General features: G+C 40.2%; 1 protein-coding gene across 17 annotated transcripts in view; it reads right to left on the reverse strand.

Moving 5' to 3' along the window:
* Window positions 1-23412, reverse strand: part of SYNE1 (spectrin repeat containing nuclear envelope protein 1) — a 454201-nt gene that overhangs the window by 142460 nt on the left and 288329 nt on the right. For 11 of the 17 annotated variants that reach the window (XM_089922151.1, XM_089922158.1, XM_089922157.1 and 8 more), the window contains 5 exons: window positions 20993-21160; window positions 20620-20781; window positions 12314-12520; window positions 10183-10356; window positions 7398-7589 (listed from right to left, as the gene is read on the reverse strand). In XM_089922151.1, the coding sequence (XP_089778277.1) occupies window positions 7398-7589; window positions 10183-10356; window positions 12314-12520; window positions 20620-20781; window positions 20993-21160 (903 nt within the window). Of the gene's footprint in view, window positions 1-7397; window positions 7590-10182; window positions 10357-12313; window positions 12521-20619; window positions 20782-20992; window positions 21161-23412 lie in introns of those variants that run through there. The other 6 variants (XM_089922156.1, XM_089922154.1, XM_089922153.1 and 3 more) reach the window with 3 other exon arrangements.

Consider the following 23412-nt stretch of genomic DNA (forward strand, 5'->3'; position numbering starts at 1 on the left):
GAAAGAAACTTAGCATCTCAGAGGGAGCAGAGACAGGGCAAGCATGGCTGGAGCAAGGGGAGGGGCCGGGGGCAGGCGCAAAGAAAGGGAACATTCTTTAGGGTGCTTCCATAGAGGAGTCGTCCTGCGGAGATGCTGCTCCCCCAGCCTCTGGCTCCTCTCTGCCGACTCTGACCATGGAATGGGGTACAGCCACCCCAGCTCAGCCCGCCTGACTGCCCACAAAGACCCCTCTCTTCCTCTTATTTTCAGAATTGTACACTAACTCTTACAGAGAAATAGATGGGGGCTGTTCCCCCTCTGTCTTACCCAATAGAATCTCATAATTAAACTGTAAAATGTTCCAGATCGTCAACCTGGCAACATCTGTATCCGTGCTTGAAGTGCAGTGAAGCAAACAGTGAAACCTATAGGTACTATTTATATTTCATCCTTTCCAGATTCTGAGCCACCTTAGCTCGCAGGTACTTGCTTTCCTTTAAGATGACCCAGCTCCCCAGTAAAAGAAGGTGGTTTAGGTAGAACAACTGGCGTGCCACTGGCCTGAAACATGTTATTTGCATTTCGCAGGACCTTCAGGTGACTAATGACACCCAGGTCAGTACGTTCCCCGCCCTCCCAGGAGTGCCTCTTCCAGAGAAGCAGTGATCTTCCTGAAGGTGGGAGGTTTGGGGTGGTCCGGCATTCCTCCAGGACTGAAGGCCACACATTTCTGCATAAAGCAGTCTCCCCCATCTGAGAACGCTCCATCTACCCAGATCCTGGCTTTTCCAGGCAAGGAGGAAACAGCAGGTCAAAACGGACCTGTAGAGAATGACCCCAAAGAAGTCAGTGTAACAGGTTGAAAGCTGTCCCTAGTCAAAGCCCCAGTGACAAAACAGTGGCCATGGTCCTGCCCTGCGAACTCTCTTTTGTGGGCTCCAGCCACTTCCTCTCTGCTTTGCCCTTCGGTAAAGGTTTGTTTTCAGAGCCCAGCCTGAAGACTCCCGTGGCAACTCCTCAGGGCCCCAGCTCACCCTTCTCTGCAGGTAACTATAGTCTGACTGAGAGCTCTGATTTCAAATTCCTCACACTGGGGAAAAATGCCAATTGTACTTGGAAAAACAGCAGTGGAAATCTTAGGTCTTAAGGACAACTTAACCACTTTTACACGCACGGACACATTTCAGATTCTAAGACAAAATCTAAGAAGGGGACTCATATTTGATTAATTGAATCCACAGCTTTAGAAAAAAGGAAATTATGCAGCATCAAAAACAGATGCCTAGTATGCATTCTCTCTGTGGTGAGGTTTGGTTTTTCAGTTAGCCAGTTTTTCTCTGGCTGATTTCATCATTTTGAAACATCAGTCTTGGACCACAGGAAGCAAAAAATGATTAAGAATCGGTTCAAATTCCTTTTCCTTTCCCCTTGGGATACGAAGGCATTGACAGAAGGAATAAAATAATGGTAATTACAGTATCTGAGGTCTGATAACAGTTTTCTGACCTATCTAGGGAATAGGAAATAAGGTGGAGGGTCCCACGTGGGTGGGGCTATGTGAGCTGTTTATTTTGCAAATACTAGAAGAGTAACCATTTTTGCCAGGAACATTCCTTGGAACATTAGCGAGGATTGGAGAATGCTTAACATTAAATAAAACACTTGTTTATAAAGCATTTCATTATCTATATAGGGTGAACTCTGTTCCTTAGATGAATGATAATGTGTGAAAATGATTTAAACTTATTACAAAGAAAGACATCATGTAACTCGAGAGGTGTTATTATATGCCTGTGTCATATAGAGAAGGAAACCATTTTGGGGTGGGGTGGGGAGAACTAACTGGATTATTCACTGATATGCCTAGAAGTCCAATTAGTTAAAAAGAATGGCCATAAGACATATGACCATTTTACAGATAACTAGCACTGAGGAATTATGTGCGTATGGTCACACATGATTTAGGAAGGTATTCCAGCTCTCCTGAATTATGGAAGTTTTTTTTTCCCCCAGTTAACATTAGTTAATTTTAGATCAACTCCGAATTCTTTACACCGGGGCAAATGATCCTTTTCCTGGCAATAATAATGTAAACAGGACTCTCTATTCCTGCAGTTGGAAAAATAATCTCCTCAACAGCTCTGATTGTATTTAGAAAATCAATATTTTATATCCTGGGAACTCATGAGACGAAAAGATGATGGTATTTATAGATACTTTAAAATAAACAACGACCAATTTCAGTGCAAACACTGCCACATTTTTCTGTATTTACACTTCACACAGCAGTATCCCCAGGGAAGCTTACACTTGCGGGCAGAGTCAGAACTTTAGTCAATGTGAAGAATCCCTGCGGCCAGGATCTGCTGGGTGTGGGCACCAGCCCTACCAGTCTCAGGCCAGGCCTTGGAGCATGTCAGGAGTTTTTCCTCCCAAAGAATGCGGTCTGCAAACAGTTGCTGTTATTATTATACTGAGACTGGAGCACTTCCTGTAAGCGCTACTTGCATGAAAATCCTCAGGATTTTTTTAAAAAGTTAAACACTACTATGATTCCTATTTTACAGATCAGAAAACATCAGTGAGACAAATTTGGGGAAGTTCAAGAATCTTGCCCCAGAGTCACCTACTCAGTAACTGGTGGCGCCAGTGGGGGAGACTTCAGAGCAGCAGTTCTAGAGTGACGGCTCGAGAACCAAGCCTGGCTTCTGGATAGGTTTGTTTGGCACACAAATTATTTTAAAATTTTAGAATAAAATGTCAACGTTTTAAAACTGGAAAATTTTAGATATAAATATGCTTTCTCTGGAAGATCTAGCAATGCTGCCTGTAAATTCTGGAGCTGAGTAACAACTGCTTCTTTGACAGGCGACCAGCTTGCCGAGGTCCTGACTGGGTCAGCTTCACTCATTTATATTCCCTTCCCAGGCCCTGAGGCCTTGCAACTGTGCCAGCACCCTTCCTCTCTTTAACCTCTAGATGTGCCTGTGTATTAGGCTGGCCCTTCCCTTCCTACCTGCCTCTAGGCATAGGGCACAACTGGAGATTGATAAATGATAACTATCCCAGACATGAAACCTTGAAGTCCTTCCCTTTGTTTTGGTTTCTTAAAGTTCATTCATACACCAACAACGGGGGAAAAATGAGGGGGAAAAGAAAACATTACGTGTTAGATTGACAATATCTTTTATAAAACTAAGTGAACTGTGGTATACTCTCCCAGTTAGAAAATCCTTCTAGTTTTGTTCAACTTTAATACTTTTAACATTTTACTTTTTGCTTTAATTCATAAAGTCAGACTGTGGGTGCATTTTAAAGTACGTGAATTTAACGTGAAAAGTTGCATTTTGTCTTTATTGGCATTTATTTATCTAATAGTGAGTTCAAGTATTTTTTCATATGTTCATTGGCCATTTGTATTTCTTTTCCTTTGAATCACCTCTTCGTATTTTTTGTCTATATTTCTATTAGGTGACCTTTTCTTATTTTTTTATTGATTTACAGTAAGATTTCTGGAAATTAAGGGAATTAATTCCTGGTCATGTGAATTGCATAGTTTCTTCCATATTTGTCCATGTCATTTAATTTGGTTAATATTTTCTTGGTCATACAGAACTTTCTCACTTCTGTGTAGTAATTTTAAAGAAACTAAAATTCTGGGTTTGGGGAACACTGGCAGAGGTCCTTCCGATCCCAAGATTTTCTTTTTTTTTAATACCCATACATCCAGAACGTTTTAGATTTAGTTTTTACATTAAATCTTTGATCCACCTGTAATGCACTTTTTTCTGTAAAGAGTGGGATAGGGAATCTAGTTTATCATATTTCAAGTGGTTTGCCTATTACTTTATTTATTCATTTTAATTTAACTTATTTATTTATTTGTTTTTGGCTGTGTTGGGTCTTCGTTGATGCATGCGGGCTTTCTCTAGTTGTGGCGAGCAGGGGCTACTCTTCGTTGCGGTGTGCGGGCTTCTCACTGCAGTGGCTTCTCTTGTTGCGGAGCACGGGCTTAACTGCTCTGCGGCATGTGGGATCTTCCCAGGCCAGGGCTTGAACCCGTGTCCCCTGCATTGGCAGGTGGTTTCTTAAACACTGCGCCACCAGGGAAGTCCCCTATTACTTTATTATTATTTACACAGTGAATCGTATTTTAAACAGTGACTTGAAATGCCACCTTAAACATTTATCTAATGCCCTTGTATACTGGGATCTCTTTTGGGAATATTTATTCTAATTTTTTGTTCATCCATTTATTGTGCCAATACTAATGATTGTAATATTGTATTTTAATATATGAGAATATTTAACCCCTCATAACTCTTTACTGTCAGAATTTTACAGTTTTTTTCAGGTTTATTTTATTCCAGGTAAACCTGGTATCATTTTGTCACATTTCAAATATATACAGTTAGTATTTTAGTTGTGAATAACTTAAACTTATGTTTTAGTAGAGGAAAATTTAACATCTTTAAGGTACTGTATTCCTATCTAAAAATAAAGTTTCTCTCTATTTTTTCAGGTATTTTTGGTACCACTCGGGTTTTAAAATGTCGAGATTTCAAATACTTTATATTTTGTTCATGTTATAGATGGAAAATTATTGTATATTATTTCACTAACTTTTTATTTATACAGGAAAGTTACGGATTCTCTATTTCATCTTTTTAATAAGCCAGTCTTCTTACTAAATTCTTCCATTGCTTCTAATAGTTTTCTGTTGACTAGGCTTGATGTTCCAGATCATATAATCATATGATTAGCAAAGAACTGAAAATACGTAGTTTAGTCCAAAGCAATTTATGACACTGAGAAAGCAGAAGCAATTGCAGTGAATGTTCATTAAGCTCCCACTATATTATTTGTGCCATATCCCCTGCCAGCATCTGTACTCAAATACAGATGTTTCCCTCCCTCCTGATACTGGTTCCAAGACCACTCCCTCCCCTTTGATCCCATCTTCTCCCTTCTAACAAGAAGACTGTTGCGGCAATCTCACTTCTTTCTCATCCATTTTTCCTCTGCTGAGTTGTTTCCACCTCCCTGTAAACATGTCATTATTCTTTGATCTTAAAATGGAACAAATTTCTCCTAACTTACTTCTTATAGTTTATTCCATTCCTATGTTCCTCTTTATAGTGAAACTCCTGAGTTTCCTGCACGCTTCCTCTCCAACTCCCTTCTCACTTTCATTTCAGAGGGTTTTTTGCCTCCACTATTTCACTGAAAAGCTGTGGTTGGGGTCACAGAAGACCTGCACGTTGCTAAATCCAGTGGTCAGTTCTCAGTCCTCATTTTAACTCACTTACCCTCAAGGGTCTCCCAGGAACCCAAATCTCACTTTTCTTCCCACCTCACTGGTGTTTCCTTTTTACTCTTTTTGGTGGGCTCCTCCACATTTTCCAAACTTTTCACACTGGAGCATCCCAGCACTTGGTGCTCTTTATCTCTCCTCACACCCTTGGTGAACTCATGGAGTCTAAAACCTTTGAGGACCATCTAGAGGCTGATGATTCGGTCTAGGTCTGTCTCTTGAATTCCAACCACTGCTTAACGTTGAGTACGCATCTCAAACCTAACCTATCCCTAAGGAAACCATTGACCTAACTAGCCCTCCTTCCCCCAGTTCTGTTCCTCAGAGTTTTCACTTTCCCAATTATCCACAATCTAATAAGTCCTCATCACTTCTAACCTCCTAACTGGTCTCTCAGCTTCCACCCTGGTCCCCTACAGTAGTTATAATTTGATCTTGTCACTCCTTTGTCCCCCAACGCTCCAATGGCTTCTCAATTCCCCCAGCATAAAAAGCCAAAGCCCATACGATGCCTACAAGGTCCTCTGCACCCTGGGCCCCTGTTACCTGTCTGACCTCTCTCGCCTTGCTCACTCCACTCCAGCCGTTGGGCTTACTGAACAGACCAGGTAGGAGCCCACCTGGGAGCCTTTGCCCTTGCCTCCCCCTGAGCCTGGAACTCTATCCTTCCATGTCCACATGGCTCACTCCTTCAAACGTAACCTGAGGAAGGCTTCCTTGGCCACCCTGTTTAGAACTGCAAATCCGCCCAGCCTTGCCTTTATCTACCTGCCTTATGGGTATTTCACCTATAGCTCTCATCATCTTCTAACTTAGCATATAATAATGCACCTTAATTTTATATGGCTATCTGTCTCTCCCAAACATAATCCCTTGAAGATGGAATATATAGATATACAGATACAGATAGATGTTGCCCATGCTCTTTCACTCTATCACATAGAATAGTGGCTGGCACATAGTAGTTTCTCAATAAACTTTTGCTTAATATTTTTTTTTTTTTTTTAATTTTGGCTGGACAGCATGGCTCACGAGATCTTAGTTTCCTGACCAGGGGTTGAACCCAGGCACTCAACAGTGAAAGCACAGAGTCCTAACTACTGGACCACCAGAGAATACCCGCACAGTTGCTTAATTTTTGTGTAAGATAATAATAATTCTAATTTGTATAGATTAAAAAAGAACAAAATCAAAATATTAGACAATAATAGTATGCAAGGTGCATGGGAAGAAATCTGAGTGAATGTGTTCTAAGTTTCTTGTATAGAGCTGGAAGTGGATTAAGATATTAACTTAGAATTTATTAGGTGTGCATGATTAAAAAGTAGAGGGAAAACAAAGAAAAGCATTCAACCGCTTATAAACAGAGGTTGAAAAGGAGAAAGAAGAATAGAAAGAACAGGACAAAAACAGAAAACAAAAAATAAGAATAAAAGTTCAAACATATCAATAATCACAATACATTTAAATGGACTAAACCTGCCCTTCAAAAGTCAGAGGTTTTCTGACTACATATGTTTAAAACCAACAAAATATAGCTAAATGTTCTTTATAAGAAACAAATTTAAAATATAAGGACCCAGAAAGGGTGAAATCAAAGGAAAATTAAAAGACATACGAAGCAAATATTACCCAAAAATAGCTCTAGTCACCTAAAACAAAAATCACTATTAGGGAACGTTAAGGTCATCACACGATAGTAAAAAGGTTCAGTTCACCTGGAATATACGACAAGTCTGAAGTTGTGGGCACTAAATAAAGAGTCTATCTGAAAAGTAGAATATAGGAGAAATAAAGGAGAAATATAAGAGTGTCATAGGATATCTTCATCCATGACCTATGTTTAAATATTTTTTAAAATGATGTACTTGATAGATTTTGGTAACTATTTTCATTTTCTTTTCTTTTCCTATGCTGCAATTTTCAGGTGTCTGCTTTCAAATAACTCTTACAAAACCTATTTGAAAACCTATGCCAGACTGTGCAAAGCAGGTATGTACATAAGTACGTATCATTCCCCAGCTGTCCCCTTTACGTGTCGCGTGCTCAGAGGCCAGACCAGCCACGTGCAGAGATGCAGCGTCCATGGCTGCAGCCTCACCTGGATGTGCAGCTGCTTGTCGTGCAGCGCTCTCTGCAGCTCCAGGAGGCTCTCCTTGAGGGTTCTCAGCTTCACCGACAGCTGCTCCGCCTCGTCCTTTGTGTGAGCCTTGCCCTCCAGCAGCAGGTTTTCATTGTGGACTGAGAGCTCCGATAAGGCCACCACCTTCTGTTCTATTTCCACCAGCATGTTCTGGAACAACAGAAATAAGGCTGAAATTCACAAACCCTGCCAGTCTCTGCAAAGACCGTGTCTCACAGCGAAACCCAACACTTTACTAGTCTTTCACCAAAAGATCATGCCTCCAGGTTTGTTTGTTTTCTTTAACCTAGTTTTCTTACAACCTTCAAGAATGGCACGTAGATTCTAAAACTTCTTTTGAGCTTCCTAATTTTTCTCTTAAGATTAGATATTACATAATGAAAAACATATGGAAAGCACATTTTATATAGCCAACAGATAAGTAGAAAAGACCATTCCTTAGTGTTATCCCATTATTATCATTATTTTACTATTTTAGTGTTAGACGGTTATGCTTGTGACTAATAATAGTAAAGACATCACATGATGAACCCTTTTCGCGTCAATTTAAAGAGGACTCTCTCTTTCAAAACATTTTTCTTTGGGTTGACTTTTTTCCCAGATTGATGCTTTTTTTACTTGATTTTTATTATTTTTGTCTTTTATATAACATATTTTTAACCTCACATTTCTGAAAGTTTTCCTAAGAATTTTACTTTCACTTTCTGTGGCAACTCTCTAGTGCTGCAAGGTTTTCTTCTTCTAAAATGGAGGCTAAATCCAGAAAAGAAGCAAAAATAGTCTCCCCTCTTCCAAAGTACGATTTAAAACAAAAACCAAAAAAGAAAAATAACTAATCAGGCAAAACAAATAACCATATTATTTTCTACAAAAACTGTTCTGTTTTTATATTCCTTAACTCTGAACTCTTTGAAATGCACTTTCTAATTTATACTCAATTATACATTAATAAGAAAAGATATTTTATTTCCCTGTACAAAATCAGAATTACTACCATCAACTTCTAGGACTGAAAGTATGATCCTAAAACCTAGAACTAAGTGGGAAAGTGAAATATTTCATGAAGTGGGGCTTAAAGGACGATTTCCTGAGGATTATGTTTGTGGAGCTAATATCATTCTGTGCAGGACTGTCTTTTCCATTAGGCACAGCTGACACAGTGCCGAGAGCCCATAATACTTCTGGGGACACAAGAAAATGTCTTAATTTTAGGTTCTTTTAAAATCAGAAGAAAAAAATGAAGATAATAACAATTAATATATAATGATACCACCCCAGGTTATATTAGTCTCTGTACCAAAGCAATTGTAAAATCAAATATAATTTTTAGTATCTTTACAGAGGAAGAGGCCCATGGAAGCAAAGTACCTAGGGCCCCAAAAGTCATAATGGGGCCCTAATTCCACGTGATAGCCACACTTATAATTATACAACTGGCTTAAAGGCTTGAATCAATTGACTGAGGAACTGTTGTGTACCTGTGTGATTCCACATGCTTTGAGTTTTAAAAAATACCATTTCAATACTTTGGAAAAGTCCTGAAATATATTATCTCAACCATGGACTTTATGCATAACTATAAAAATAGAGACATCCAAAAGGGAGAGATGGGAGTAATGATGAAACATAATTTTGAAATGCTAGTGCATGGGTAATTTCGAGTGCTAGAAGGGAATGCTAAAAATACATGTCTCTTCAGAAAAGGAACTTCAGAAAAGATAGAAAGAATAGAAAACACTTGCACATGGCTCTCTACTCTCCACCATCAAGGCAGAGATGCTTCAAATACACATAAATAAGTTGTCCAGAGAATTTAAAAATCCAAATTATAATAATATGACAAAAAAATCTCAAATCATAAAAGGGATGACCAGAATGACATATGAAGTATTAAGAAAAGAAGTGGCATTCATAATTAATGGCTTGTGCATATTTCCTCCGATTCCAAATGGGAGAAATACGAAGTTGTGCATATGGATATTTAACCTTGCAGATTAGGCTGGGTTTTCTAGAGACTTGCTAGTTAGTTAAATGAAAGCACTTTTAAAACGTACTTCACCCATGTGTAAAGTCTACTATGCTGATAATCTTTGAAATTCTATGATTGGTACATGGGAGTTTATCATCTATTCTCTATGCTTATATGTGTGCTTGAAAGTTTCCATAATAAAGAGGCAAGAAAATAATCTTACAATAAAAACCTTGATGCCATTACCCCTTACCTTAATTTCTAGAGACCTCACATCGAGGAACGAAATTCTCTCCTCCAGAAGACAACCTTCCCGTGTTCAATCTGTCTGCCTATAACTGACAATTTTGCCAAGTTTTCCACATAATATTTCTGAATTAGAACCAAAATTGCAACAGACAGCTCCTGTTGTGTTTATCCACAGTCCGATTCACTGATACTAATTCTTCTCGTTGGGTACTTACATTCCTCATTAGCCACCCAAATAGATACCGTAAGTGTTTTGGCATCTATAGTCTTTAAGAATGGTCCTTCAGGAAGCTGAAAATGTTCTAAAGAGTAGATACTCTTGGTAAAGTTTTTCAAAAGATTAAGTCCAAGCCTGGATTTCATTTAAGCTTTAATAAGGTATTGTTTTTCTACTCTCTAAATGTATAAAGTATACGGGTTGTGAAAAATCATACAACCATACCAAGCTTTGTTACCATTATGCTTTTTGTAGTTAAAAAATGTGCCTTGTGATGTTGGCATATTCCCTCAAGAACATTTTTGTACCTGGCAGTCCACCAGCTGGGCCTCCATGTCCATGGGCTCCTTGGGTGACCCCAGTGCAACGTCCAGAGTGGCCTTAGTGCTCGAGAGCCAGTGGTCCAGCTCATCGACTTCACAGCGATACCTCTGCAGGGCCTGCTCCTGTCTCTGTTCCTCCAGCTGATCATTTAACTTCTCCTAATGAATTAAGCAGAATGGAACCTAAATCACTCTAAGGTAAAATCATTAGGATTCAACACAGTACAGCAACGGTTCTCAGGCCTGAGTGCACATCAGAATCACCTGTGAAACTTAAAAAAAAAATTGCAACAACCCATGTTTAGGCCACATCACAGACTAGTAAATGAGAATTTGGGAAGGTGAGCCTCAAGATTAGTATTTTATCAAAACTCCTACAATGATTCTTTTTTTTGTAATTAATTAATTAATTTATATTTTTGGCTGCACTGGGTCCACGTTGCTGCACCTGGGCTTCCTCTAGTTGCAGCGAGCGGGGGCTACTCTTCGTTGTGGCTCACAGGTTTCTCATTGCGGTGGCTTCTCTTTGTTGTGGAGCACGGGCTCTAGGCACACAGGATTCCGTAGTTGTAGCACGCGGGCTCAGCAGTTGTGGTTCGTGGGCTCTAGAGCGCGGGCTCAGTAGTTGTGGCACACGGGCTTAGTTGCTCCGCGGCATGTGGGATCTTCCGGGACCAGGGCTCGAACCTGCGTCCCCTGCATTGGCAGGCGGATTCTTAACCACTGCGCCACCAGGGAAGTCCCTAAAAACTCCTACAATGATTCTAACGTGTGCCTAGAGTTAAACGTTCTTAAATAATACATCTACAGGACGAGGCAGATAATGTGAATGATAGAAACTGGTCAAGGGTTAGAACGAAGCAATGGCATAAGACAGTAGGTAACTTGGCTTCGATGTCCGGAAACTGTAGAGAGTAGTGGGGTCCATGGAAAACTGAAGAACATATCCGGTCCACCTAAAAGGGCAGCACCATGTAGTTTCAGGTAACTGATCCCCTACAGGAAAGGGTGGTCCAGTGTTACTAGTTTCTTGAGCAAAGGCAAAAATTCAAAAATTTTGGTTAGATCTCTGAGGATGTTTTAATGATGGCAAATAATTCATATTTTAAAAAAAAATCCAGGCCAATCACTTTATTTCAGAATTCCATGACGGTTTCATAGAGTGACTGGGGACAGTATTAATGAATCAAGAAGTTAATCCTTAAGATACTCTAAGTACTTTACTTTAAAAGTTATTTTATTAGTAATCTATTATTATGTTTTAATTAAAATTTTTATTAAATTGTTTAAAAGAGAGATTAAATAGAGCAGACACGTTGATTTAAAATTTCTCCAAAACCAGAAAATATATGAATACCTAGTCTGACTAATTTTATAACAGGTAAAACTAGAAACAGCCTACATACCCAACAATAGGGGGACGGTTAATTGAATTATGGTATAATCGGCAGCTAAATAAAATAAGTGTATCTAATAAATGATTATTTGCCAGAGAAGCTGCTAGACCCTAGAGATACAAGGACACAGACACTTTAAATTCTAGGATCAACAATATGAACATCGTATATGTTTAGGGCCAGGAATGATAAGAGAAAAACAACAACAAAAAAGGAAAATAACTTATTTTTAACACATCTGCTACCGTGACTAAAATTTACCTCTCTATTAAATAATATTAATATTAAGTAACATGAGAACCAGAACTGCAGGAATATTTTCATGAATTAATGTGCTTGAATTGGCTAACAGTGACTAAGGATTTATTCTTCACAGTATTGGTGACACTATTCATAAAGATGCTCCTATTTAAACACAGCGCACTATCATGCAAACCTCCTATAATTACTCCTCACAAGACTCATGTCTACCAAGTATCAGCTTTCCACAGTCTCAGTTCTGCATGCTTGAAATGACTCAGAAAGGGGTGAAAAGACACATTCATGGCTCCACACTGACTCAGGGCTCTATTCACGAGGCCCTCCTGGACACACAATACCAGCTTCTGCTGAGTGGGAGACAATAAACATGTCGATCACGTAAGTAGCCCAACATACTTGTCAGCATAACCCTAAGAGTTAATCTGGACCTGAGGGGCACCTTCAGAATGGCTTGTTACCTCCAAAAGCTGTCGTTTCCCTGATGCCTTCATCTTGATGGTGGACATTCGCTCCGCTAAGACAGCGAGCGTGGACTGCAAGGGCAGCTGCTCCGAAGGGTCGGACTCTGGGGGGTCAGACACCAGCTCCTCCGCGAGGGCTGACTGCAGCTCACTGATTTCCTCTTGAAGCATGAGAATCTCATCCATCAGTGCCTGCGGGGAAGACTGTGGAATCATACTCGTGTATGTATTTTTTCGCACTGAGGCATCGTGGCACTAGCTGAGTCCCATGTGGTTCGATACTAGTGAAGACACTTCATTTGGAAGTCGTTTAACCAACAAACAGGGGACCTACTAACCTAAGTTTCTAAATGACAGTACCAGACTGAATGTCAGGAAATTTCTGATTTTAAGACCATTTGTATTGGTAACTTAAATGAATTTGAACTAGTTAATTAATCTTTCTGGTTTTCAACAGGCACATCTGTAATCCGACGGGGGTATGCTCAATTATGTTTGAGTCTACAATTCTATGTTGAAAATAAAATTCATCACTTTTTTCCTCAACATGATTCTTCCCACTCTAAACTTCCCTGAGTCTGAAACAGCACTGCGTTTTAACCACAAATTCACATTATACAAGACAGGAAAAATTTGTCACCTGTTTCTATGCTGTTACCCTCTCCTTATTTTTCTCTTCTCCCCAACTCTAAAATTTGAAGTTTCTCAGGGCTAGTTTCCAGGCCCCCTTTTCTCTCTTCACAAGCTCTCCCAGGCGATGTCCATTGCCAAGGCTTTTTAAACCCTTCCTAATGTGGAACACTTAGTAGGAGAATAAAACCTGCCACCCCAAAATGTCTCTGGCATGCAGGTTATTTTGAGCTGAAAACAATCAAGGTCCAAAAGACTCAAGAAAAAACTCTGACCTTCCCTCTAACTACCTAAAGAATCTAGAAAGGGGACCTATTACAGGAATAGAGCTATCATCGAGATATCTGCAAAGAATAGGGCTGGGTGTGGTGAGGGAAACTCTTAAGAGAACAGAGTACACTCAGTGTCCCACTGTCTCTGAATGGCCCAATTAATATTTGTTTACCAAACATTTGCTTTTCCATCTTTACGTGAGTTCCCTTTCTCCTCTTTTAAGTCTCAAACCACTACCCCCAACATCCTCCTGTGTCTTTAGCTGAAGGCAGTATTTAAGGCGAGAGTTTCAACCGTTTCGGCAAGTTACTCAGTTTTCCTGGGTCTCTCCCACGTATACACGTTATTAAACTTTTACTTGATTTTCTCTGGTTCATCTGTCTCATGTCAATTGAATTCTTAGACCAGCCAGAAGAACCTAGAAGAGTAGAGGAAAATTTCTGCCTCCCTGACACTTATAAAGGTATATCTCTAACCCAGGTATCTGTCCTAAGTTTCAGGCTTGTATATTCAACTTACATATTTCACGGTGTCTCCATCTTATCATGTAAAAGCCCGCTTCTTCCTCTGTTGTCCCCATCTCAGTAAAAGGTAACACCCTTCTCATTGCTTAAGCTTGAGACCCAGGAGTCATTCACACCTTCTGTCACCATATCCAGCATCAAATCCGACTGCTTTCACCTCCAAAACGTATCTTGTATGTCTCCTCTGCTCCCACCTAAGTCACGCAAACTCCTTATCTGAATTGCTCTCATGGTCTACATTCTTGTCTCTCCAAACCCCTCTTCACAGAGTAATTAGAGTGACCTTTTAAAAAGGTAAATCAGATCCTCTCAGTCCCCTGCTTTAAAATACTTAGTGGCTTCTGGCCTGTAAAATAAAATCCAAACTCCTTACTGTACTCGTGCGGTCTCACCCCCGCCTGCCCCTTGTACCACACTCCCTTGTGGCTTACTACATTCCAGCCTTCTTCAGTTACTCCAGGACCCTCAGCACTTTCTGCCCCAGGGCCTTTGCACATGGTGTTCGCTCAAGCTCTGGAATGCTCTTCTTCCTCTCTGTGAGATGGTTCTCTTCATCCTTGGAGCCTTAGGTTAACTGTCACATCTTCAGAGAGGCCTTTCCTGACCACTGACTCTAAAAAGAAATCTCTATTGTTCTCTTTTACCAGCACCCTACTTCCTGCTTAACAGCTATCACAATTATACACTGTTGGTATTTCTCATTTTTTGTATTTTATGATTTGCTCTTTAGCTGGAATCTTGACAGGAGGAATTCTTTTTTGGGATTTGAATGACATGTTAGAAAAACAGGCCCTACCCCTACAGGAGGGGCAATCATGACTCCAAGTAAAGAATCATTGCTTTTATAGTTGCCAATATTTCACAGTTTCCAATATACCCCTACTTGCATAATTCCCACCTATTCCATAGGACTGTAGGCTTCGCTGTAAGCCCAGTGCCTCCTCAGAGTGGGCTCTTAATAGATATAAAAAACAAAAACGCTCTTCTTTCCCTAATATCAGTTGTCATCCTGTCCAACTGCTGTTTAAGTAAACTACTATATTGAAATTATTATATACATCTAGAAAAGTGCAGACTATAAGTGTACAGTTCTATGAATTTTCACAAACCACACATACCTGTGCTCCTGGCACCCAGATCGAGAAACAGAACATTCCCAGGACTCCACAAGCCCCCTGGAGAAGAGATCACCCTTTCCAAGCCCCCTTTCCAGAGATCACCATGCTGCTGGCTTGCAAATGTCATAGATCACTGCTGCCTGTTTTTGAGCTCGACAGAAATGGAATCATTCCTGATGTACTGTTCTGTGTCTGGCTTCTTTCACTCCCTCCAAGACTGTGACTGTTGCACGTAAAAAGAGCCGACCCTTTTTAACGCTGCATTGTATTCCACTGTCACCTGGTTTGTGGGTCTTGTCCATTTAAGCCTTTCTAGTAGGTTCATAGTGGTATCTCATTGCAGCTTTAATTTGCATTTCCCTGATGGTTAATTAGACTAAGCACTTTTCCCTATGCTCTTTTGGCCACCTGGAGATCGTCTTTTGTGACCGCCTGCTAAAAATCTTTAGCCCATTTTCTATTGAAGTCTTTCCTTTTCTTGTTGATGCATGGAGTTCTGTATATATTCGGGATAGGAATGCCTGTGTTTCTTTTAGTTCTGTGTATTGCAAATATCCGCTCCCATTTTGTGACGTGTCTGTCCCTTAACGGGTAAAAGCTTCCTTCATGATGTCTTTTGATAAACAGAAGCTCTTCATTTTATTGTAGTCTAATATATCAGTATTTTGCTTCATTGGAAAAGTTAGGGCCTTTGCTGTCCTATTTAAGAGATCTTTGCCTACCGTAATGTTATGAATATATTCTCACATGTTACCTTCTAGAAGAATGCTATTCAAAGTGTGGTCCATTCAATGGCGTCATGAACTGGTTTGTCTCTAGTTCATGATAAGAGAAAGATATTGCAAGTAAACGTTAAGAAATGTTTTAGCAACTTGACGTTGACACGATATCCAACCAGTATTTTATTTTATTTTACTAAAATGTTGAGTTAGAAATTTAAAAATTAAAAAAAAAAGGTTATACACTACAGATACTTTGAGAAGCACTGTTTCAAAACATTTTTTTTTAATCTTCACATTTAGATCTACAATCCACCTAAACTTAATTACCGTGTCCAGGGTAAGTAGGAGTCAAAATTCTTTTTTTTTCTTCTTATTGACTCTGTATTATTTAGTGAAAAGATGATTTTTCATCCACTGTTGTGCAGTACAGTTTTTGACATAAGCGAAGTGTCCGTGTAGGTGGGAGGGTGCTTTTGGCTTCGCATTCTGCACCATTGACCCATTTGATGTCTGTGCCAATACCACAGTCTCATACTTGCTATAGCTTTATAAATCTCACTCTCTGAAAGGATACATATCCTTCAATTTTATTCATCTTCTTCAAGGTTGTCTTGGCTATTCTTGACTCATTCCATTTTCAGTACATATTTTTTAGTACATTTGCAATATGTTTTAGAATTATCTTATCAATCTCCACCAAAGAACTTGCTGGGATATTTTAATGTAATTGTAACAAATGTACAGACCATTATTGTTTGTTATACATTCAAAATGGTTTTGTTCCAGTAAAGTATTTTCTCCTACTTTATAATCATTTTTGGTACTTGATTGCCAAAAATATAAAATTCATATTATGTGGTCTGTTTTGAGGACTTCTCCACAACTAGACTGACCTTATTATATCTTTTTTTTGCACTGATTCTCTGTACAAGCAAGAAGAGCCCCTCACTACTTCACACCACGTTCATTCTCATTCTCTCCTCTGTGCCTTTCCTCACACATTTACATTTATAGTGTCTCCCATCCACTCCTCTTACCATTCCAAATTTTCAAAATCCATGTCTCCCAAAAGACCTGTTAGAGTCTCCTTGCTCTTCCCACCACTGTAACCCACAATCACATTGCTGGGTTTTGTATAATATGTTGGTAATTCATCTACCCCTAAATCATATGTTAAAGAATAAGTGTCTATTTCAGCTGTGCACATAGTAGGTGCTCAACACATCTAGTTGAATTCATTCTAATTCATAATAGACAAAACAGTTATCTACGGGCTTCCCTGGTGGCGCAGTGGTTGAGAGTCCGCCTGCCGATGCAGGGGACACGGGTTCGTGCCCCGGTCCGGGAAGATCCCACATGCCGCGGAGCGGCTGGGCCCGTGAGCCATGGCCGCTGAGCCTGCGCGTCTGGAGCCTGTGCTCCGCAACGAGAGAGGCCAAGACAGTGAGAGGCCCGCGTACAGCAAAAAAAAAAAAAAAAAAAAAAAGTTATCTTAATCATGAAGCAACCAGGATAAAAAAAAGAAAAAGCTTCCTCATTCATTTAATCTCAGTGGATTTGACCAACCAGGCATACGGTGAAGTGAACAACTTCCATTTCAGACTCACAATGTCTAAAACAGCTCTCTGAATGTTCTGCACTAAGTGATGATGGAATTAGGAATTCCACAACTGTTAGTTTCCATTCTGTTAAGAGTCAAGCCTCCCTATTCACGCTTCAGTTTACTCTCAGGGGAGAGTGGATATTTTTGGAAGCTTGCTATAGTTTTTAACTTCAAGATCCAGCAGCCAAACTTACTGGGGGATGGGGTTTTCTTTTGCGGTGATGTAAATGTTTTGAAACCAGATTGGGAGGGTGATTGTATGACACTGTGACAAAGTACTAAAAGCCACTGAACTATACACTTTAAAATGGTTAATTTCATGGGATGCGAATTTCACTTCCATCTAAAAAAACAAAAGGATCCAGCAGTTAAATATTTCTTTGCCCAATAACTGTCTCAGCTGGTGGCCAGATGTTTCCCTCCAACATCTGACTCAAAACTAAGGAGAGGAGATGAAATGTTGTTCCTCTTTGCGTTTCCGACTTGTGTTTACAAGGAGGGCATGTGTATGACCAGTTTGTGGTTTAGAGAGGTTCCTTGAGCTTTTCTAAAATGACTCACTCTGGGGAGAACATGGAGCTCATGTCTGGTTCAAAACCCAAGGTGAACATGAATTTCATTGTGACTTTCAGAACTATCTACATCAGAGTTCATCTCAAACTTTGAGCTGTTATTTATATTAAAGAAACAGAACCGAAATAACCTCAGAGCTCTGCCTACTAGCCATCACTGAGTTGGTGTGGCAAAGACAACACATGCCCAGGAAGCATTAGCTGCCCGTGATAATGAAGGTCCTGATCAGAGGGCTCACCACCCGGAACAACAGCCACAAGTCAGCTTATGAACTGCACTGACGTCTTAAAATTAAACTTCTGGTTCAATTTAAAGAGGGTAACAGGAAACGCACAGCACTCCACCCAAATTCAGCAGGTTTAGACAAGTGTTCGGAGGAAAAATGTAGGAATTACAGTAGCTCTCTAAAGAAACATTAGTACTTCCAAGAGAGTGTTAGGAAAAACTTAGCAATTGAAGTATTTTTTATTAATTTTTAGAAAATACTAAAAGCATACTGGACTTTCTCACCCACATTACACTGGAATTTAGAAAGAGTAGTTCTATCGTATTGCTTGAAATTTTTAAAGTATCATTCCAGAAGCCAAGAACCGATTCAGATATTGTGATACCGTTAGCCTTCCATGTGGGCAGCGCTGTCCCAGAATTCACAGACTTTAGGTACAGACAGCAAAAGTAGGTCAGATGGAAAATGTCAGATTTGTGATGATATAAGAAATTATACATTATTTATATTTCTTTCCCTCTCATTAGAGCATTAATATAATTGTTAAAAGCGCCAATGATGGGTAATCATTGAATTAGCTATACCCCCTCATTGCTATAATTGTTAGCATTACCACTCTCAATTTAGAATGGGACAAAAGTCATGTGCTTGGGCTTAATTACAAGAGAAGTCACAGGTTCATTTCTAACTCATAATACTTAGCTTTAATGTGCAATTTTGAGTTTTCTCCATTACATCCCTTGAATAAAATACTACTTTTGCTCTACATTCAGCTTGTGCTTTCATCCTAATACCTGAGAGGCAGGGTGATGCTGGTGATTGGGAGCTAATTTGCATTTTAATTACGAACTCTGGAAGGTCAAGGCAGACCGCCAGGATCCTGCTTTCATACAGGTCCTAAATCCTGTGGGACCTGCTGAAGGGTCTTTGGGAGCTGTGGTCCGTCACCTGGGACACAAGGATGATCAGCCTTGAACAAAAGCAGAGGTGACTGGAAAGTACCCGAAAGTACCCAAAAGCAGAGAGAGTCAAACTCTGTAAACCCTCTCCTGGAATGCTGGCTTCTGATCATCTAAGTCTGTGACACTCAAATTCACTTTAATCCAGCCTTTGGATAATTTATGCCAAATCCTTTTTGGTTGCTTAAAAGAAGCTGTAGTCAAATGTATGGAAGTTCTCCTGCCCCTCCAGGTACAGTGAAGAGTTGGGGAGGGTGTTCGGCAGACAGAGCCCCAGGAGGCCCCTTCAGGTGACAGTGAGGTGGCTGTTGACAGAAAACTGGAGTACCAGTTAGAGAGGACTGTGGTGCTGCGGGGACACTGCATGGTAGTAGAGACCTAAGTCCCTGACTGTCCTCGTGATTGTCTTAATCCAAGTAAACAAAGGTTAATTTTAACTTTATATTTTCACTGCACCCTCCCCAAACCAGATGGACTATGGGTGACTTTAGGATAGCAGAAAGACCCACAGAAGGTCGTTTTCCCAAAATAAGGCCTATAAATGGATGCTATACACTCCGATTTCTATCTTAAGAAGTTACAAGAGTGTCAGAAACCTGAAACCACTGTTTCTCAACATGCTGTCTCTAGATGAAATATTCTCATCTTTGTGTTATACTGCAAGGTCCTTTATTGTAAAACAGTACAATTTTATCTTAGACTACACATCCGAACAAGCAATGTATTCCAAGGTTATCCTGGGTTCCAAAACTACAGAGGTGTTAAGTAGAAGAAAGATAAAGTACAGAGTTTCACTCTTAACGCTGGTAAATTACCCAGTATTTGATAACTACATAATTGCATCATAGCTCTTAATTTGCATTTTAAAATATCTTTCTTTTCCTCTGCCTTTGACAGGGTTGTCACATGCTCCTGAGTCCTGGCCGCAGCAGCGTTTTCCTGTACCACGGTGGCTGAATATTTAGGTGACTGCACGCCTCAGTACCCAGACCCAGTCACACCTGATTATGCGTTAAGAGTACACCCGATAACGTTGCTAAAGCAGTAACCAGATTTAAGCTATGCACTTTCTTAGCGTGCATTTTAAGTTGATGCATTTTTAACAATATCTGTCTGAGTTAGGTTGATGTAATCATCTCTGTTTCTCACGTAAAGCTGAAGCACTGTCCAGTGTCCCTTTTAAAAAATGATTCAAGTCTGGGAAAACCACAAGATTACAACTTGGAATCCCTTACTCTTCAGCTGCTTCTTTGCCTACTGGAGTCTGAGAGTTATTCTCTTCAGTGATAACGGGGAGGTGCTGGGCACACACTGGCTAAGTTTCTTCAAACAACAATACCCCGAGAAGGTAGACGTGGGGTACACTTTATTCTTACAACAATGGTTCAAAACAAAATAAAAATAATGTGGCAACTATAAGGAAATGCAGTTTGTGTAATAAAAGTATAAAAGCAATATCAAGGTCTCAATTTCCTACTTTCCCTCTTATAGGTCCCTCCCTGAAGCAGTGATGGAAACAACCACCACTTGGCTTGGGATCTTGTTTACTCTGTAACAAGTGATACAGTAAAAAACGTGTCAGCCTGCTGTCTTATACACATGCTTGGCCAGCCGGTCATAAGTAAGAGTGCACCTATTTGATCATGCAGGAAACTGAAGTCATCGCTATTCTTACCTGGTGTTCGGCCATCTGGCTCTCGGTACTCCTGCCGAGCTCCGGACTTTCACTGAGTTTCATCTCGATGGCCTCCATTTTCGTGGAGACGGACTGGAGGCAGTCCTGGTACTTCTGTTGGCGTTCCAACGCTTCGTAGAGTGTGCGCTGCTTTTCGCTGATCTAAAGAAGAAAAGGGATATTACCAAATACTCCCCAGCCCCTTATCTTCTAGATTATGACATTTCTTTCCTCACCGCTTTACCTCTGTGACCCAACAAAGGGTGTTCAACTGTATATGGGATGTGTACACATTATGCATTTATTTCATAAGACAATCGCTAAGGTAATCAGTGTTTGGTGGGCTAAACAATTCCACATTTCGAAGACTTACCACATTCTTTAAGGTTTCCCAAGAGCGTTGTAAATCATCCAGTTTAGCAGTGGCAGATGGCTCCAGACTTGGTTCACAGAGCTCTTGGGGTGGCAGAGTGCTGGGGGGAATCCTGGAGGCATCCGTCTGCAACGACTCGGCAGACAAGGCTTGGTAATAAGCGATGTCCTATGGGTGCAAAGCACCGTGTTGGATTCAAGAGGAAAACAAGGTTTAGGTCAGGACGCTCTGGGTACTGCTTGTCATGTGGAGGAAAGGTTTAGGATTCACACCCATCCCCCGGGGCTACCACCTATCAAAGTTAGTAAACTCCTGGGACAAGAAGGTCATGTCAAAGCACACTGTAGTTGCTTTAGAATTTTTTAGAATTGGTAAGAAAAATTTACAAACATTTCAAGTTGCCAAAACTCATTCCTATTTTATATTTGGTAAAATGGAAATATCGGGTTGGCCAAAAAGTTCGTTCGGGTTGTTCCACAACGTGGAATACATGTTTAAGTGGTATACATATTTAAAGACTGAATAACCAGCAAAAAAGGAGAATCTAAATGATCCACTTCCTAAAATGTTGCTTAACGTGTTGATCAAAGTTTTGAATAATTTTTTAAAACCCTTGATTTAAATATATTTTAGTCTATAGAAAGTCTTTTTTCAGATATAGCCAGATCTTTAATATTTGTGAGTTCATTATTCATTAATTAATTTAAATATGTTAATATTAATAAGGCAAAGTGTAATGGGGAGGTTAAAACTACTCTAAGAAACAAATAATAGAGAGGTTTTCTCCTATTCGATTCCTGGAAGTACACAAGAAATAAAGTGAATACTGAAAAATGAAGCTTCTGAATTTTCTTATTTCTTGGATAATAAATAATATTACATATTTTATTAGTATTGATAATGGCATTACTATCTCAAGATACATAATTCATGTGTTTTTAACTGTTTTTATGGTTGTTTAATTGTTTTTATGTTTTAATTTATGGTTGTTTATCTGTATATTTATAGAAACTGAACTGGGACGTAATGTTTATATTCTGGAAATTGCTATAATAAAGTTCACTACTTTCGCAGTTGCACTGTTTAAGATCAAAAACCTGAGCCTTATTGATAATAATGTCTTGGTAAAAAGTATTGACGAGAGGGGCTTCCCTGGTGGTGCAGCGGTTGAGAGTCCGCCTGCTGATGCAGGGGAAGCGGGTTCGTGCCCCGGTCGGGAAGATCCCACATGCTGTGGAGCGGCTGGGCCCCTGGGCCATGGCCGCTGAGCCCGCGCGTCCGGAGGCTGTGCTCTGCAACGGGACAGGCCGCAACAGTGAGAGCCCCGCGTACCGCAAAAAAAAAAAAAGTATTGACGAAAGCCCCAGACACCTGGGAAACCAAGGAAACAGCAGGAAGGAGCCTGGTGTCTTGGGAGTCTGTACCAGGGCAGGAGCAGGGTGGTGGAATACAACAGAATGAGTTCAGACAGGAGTCTGCCACTGGAGGCGTCAGGACACCTGAGACCCCAAGTGAAATTCTCCTTCCGAGTAGCTACAGAATTGGAGCAAGTCACTCACATCTCATGCATGGGTTCCCTCATCTGCATAACACTGGGTGGTTTTGCGATTAAATACAGTGATGTCTGAGTGGCCATGAGACCTTCTACCCATTTTGTTGCTGTTGCTGAGGCTTCTAGGTAAGTCCCAGCATTTGTTGATGACACTGAAGCATGGAGACTGGTTCCTTTTCATTCCTAACCCTGTCACTCATCTTGAGTAGATTATCTTGGTATTTTCAAGTCCTTGACAGGCTTATATCCATTCATCCTCACCCACTTCCACTCCTTGAACATGCTAGGCTGTCATCACTGAATGGATTCACCCCAAGTGTATTTCTGACTGTGTTTAAGTTATGTAAACCCTTCTCTTGCCAACTGCTGTGTTTCCTTTGCCCCTTGAACCTCTGCTTCAGCCACTTGGAAAACCCCAACCATGACTCAATGCAACTTTTCTTTCCAGTACACACACACTCGCTCAAAGCCCCTTGAGGAGATACTCCTGCAAGTTCTCAAATTTTCAAGGCTGTCTATATTCAGACTCACCTCTTGATTAAAGAGGACCCTCCTACCGACTCCCACAACCTCATCCACCTTCGCTTTTGCAAGGGTCTTGGTCCATTAATACCTACTCACTCTTCACTGTCTTTCTCCTCAGCATGTAAATAAAGCCACATTTTTTCCATCTGAAAACACCTACACACTCTTTTCTGATTTTTTTCTTGCAGGATATCACATACTGGAAAGTTCTACAGATCAATATGTGATGGCTCATCATACACAAATACATTCGGAATCATCATTGCTTCCCTCTCCCTTTGGCTTCATAATCCAGTTTCTGAAAATGGTAGTTTACACTTAATATGTTCACTTTCTCACCCTC

This window comes from Delphinapterus leucas, chromosome 12 (genome assembly GCF_059928025.1).
Source record: "Delphinapterus leucas isolate spDelLeu-1000000601 "Yukka" chromosome 12, BTC_Dleu_Yukka2, whole genome shotgun sequence".
Lineage (NCBI taxonomy): Eukaryota > Metazoa > Chordata > Mammalia > Artiodactyla > Monodontidae > Delphinapterus > Delphinapterus leucas.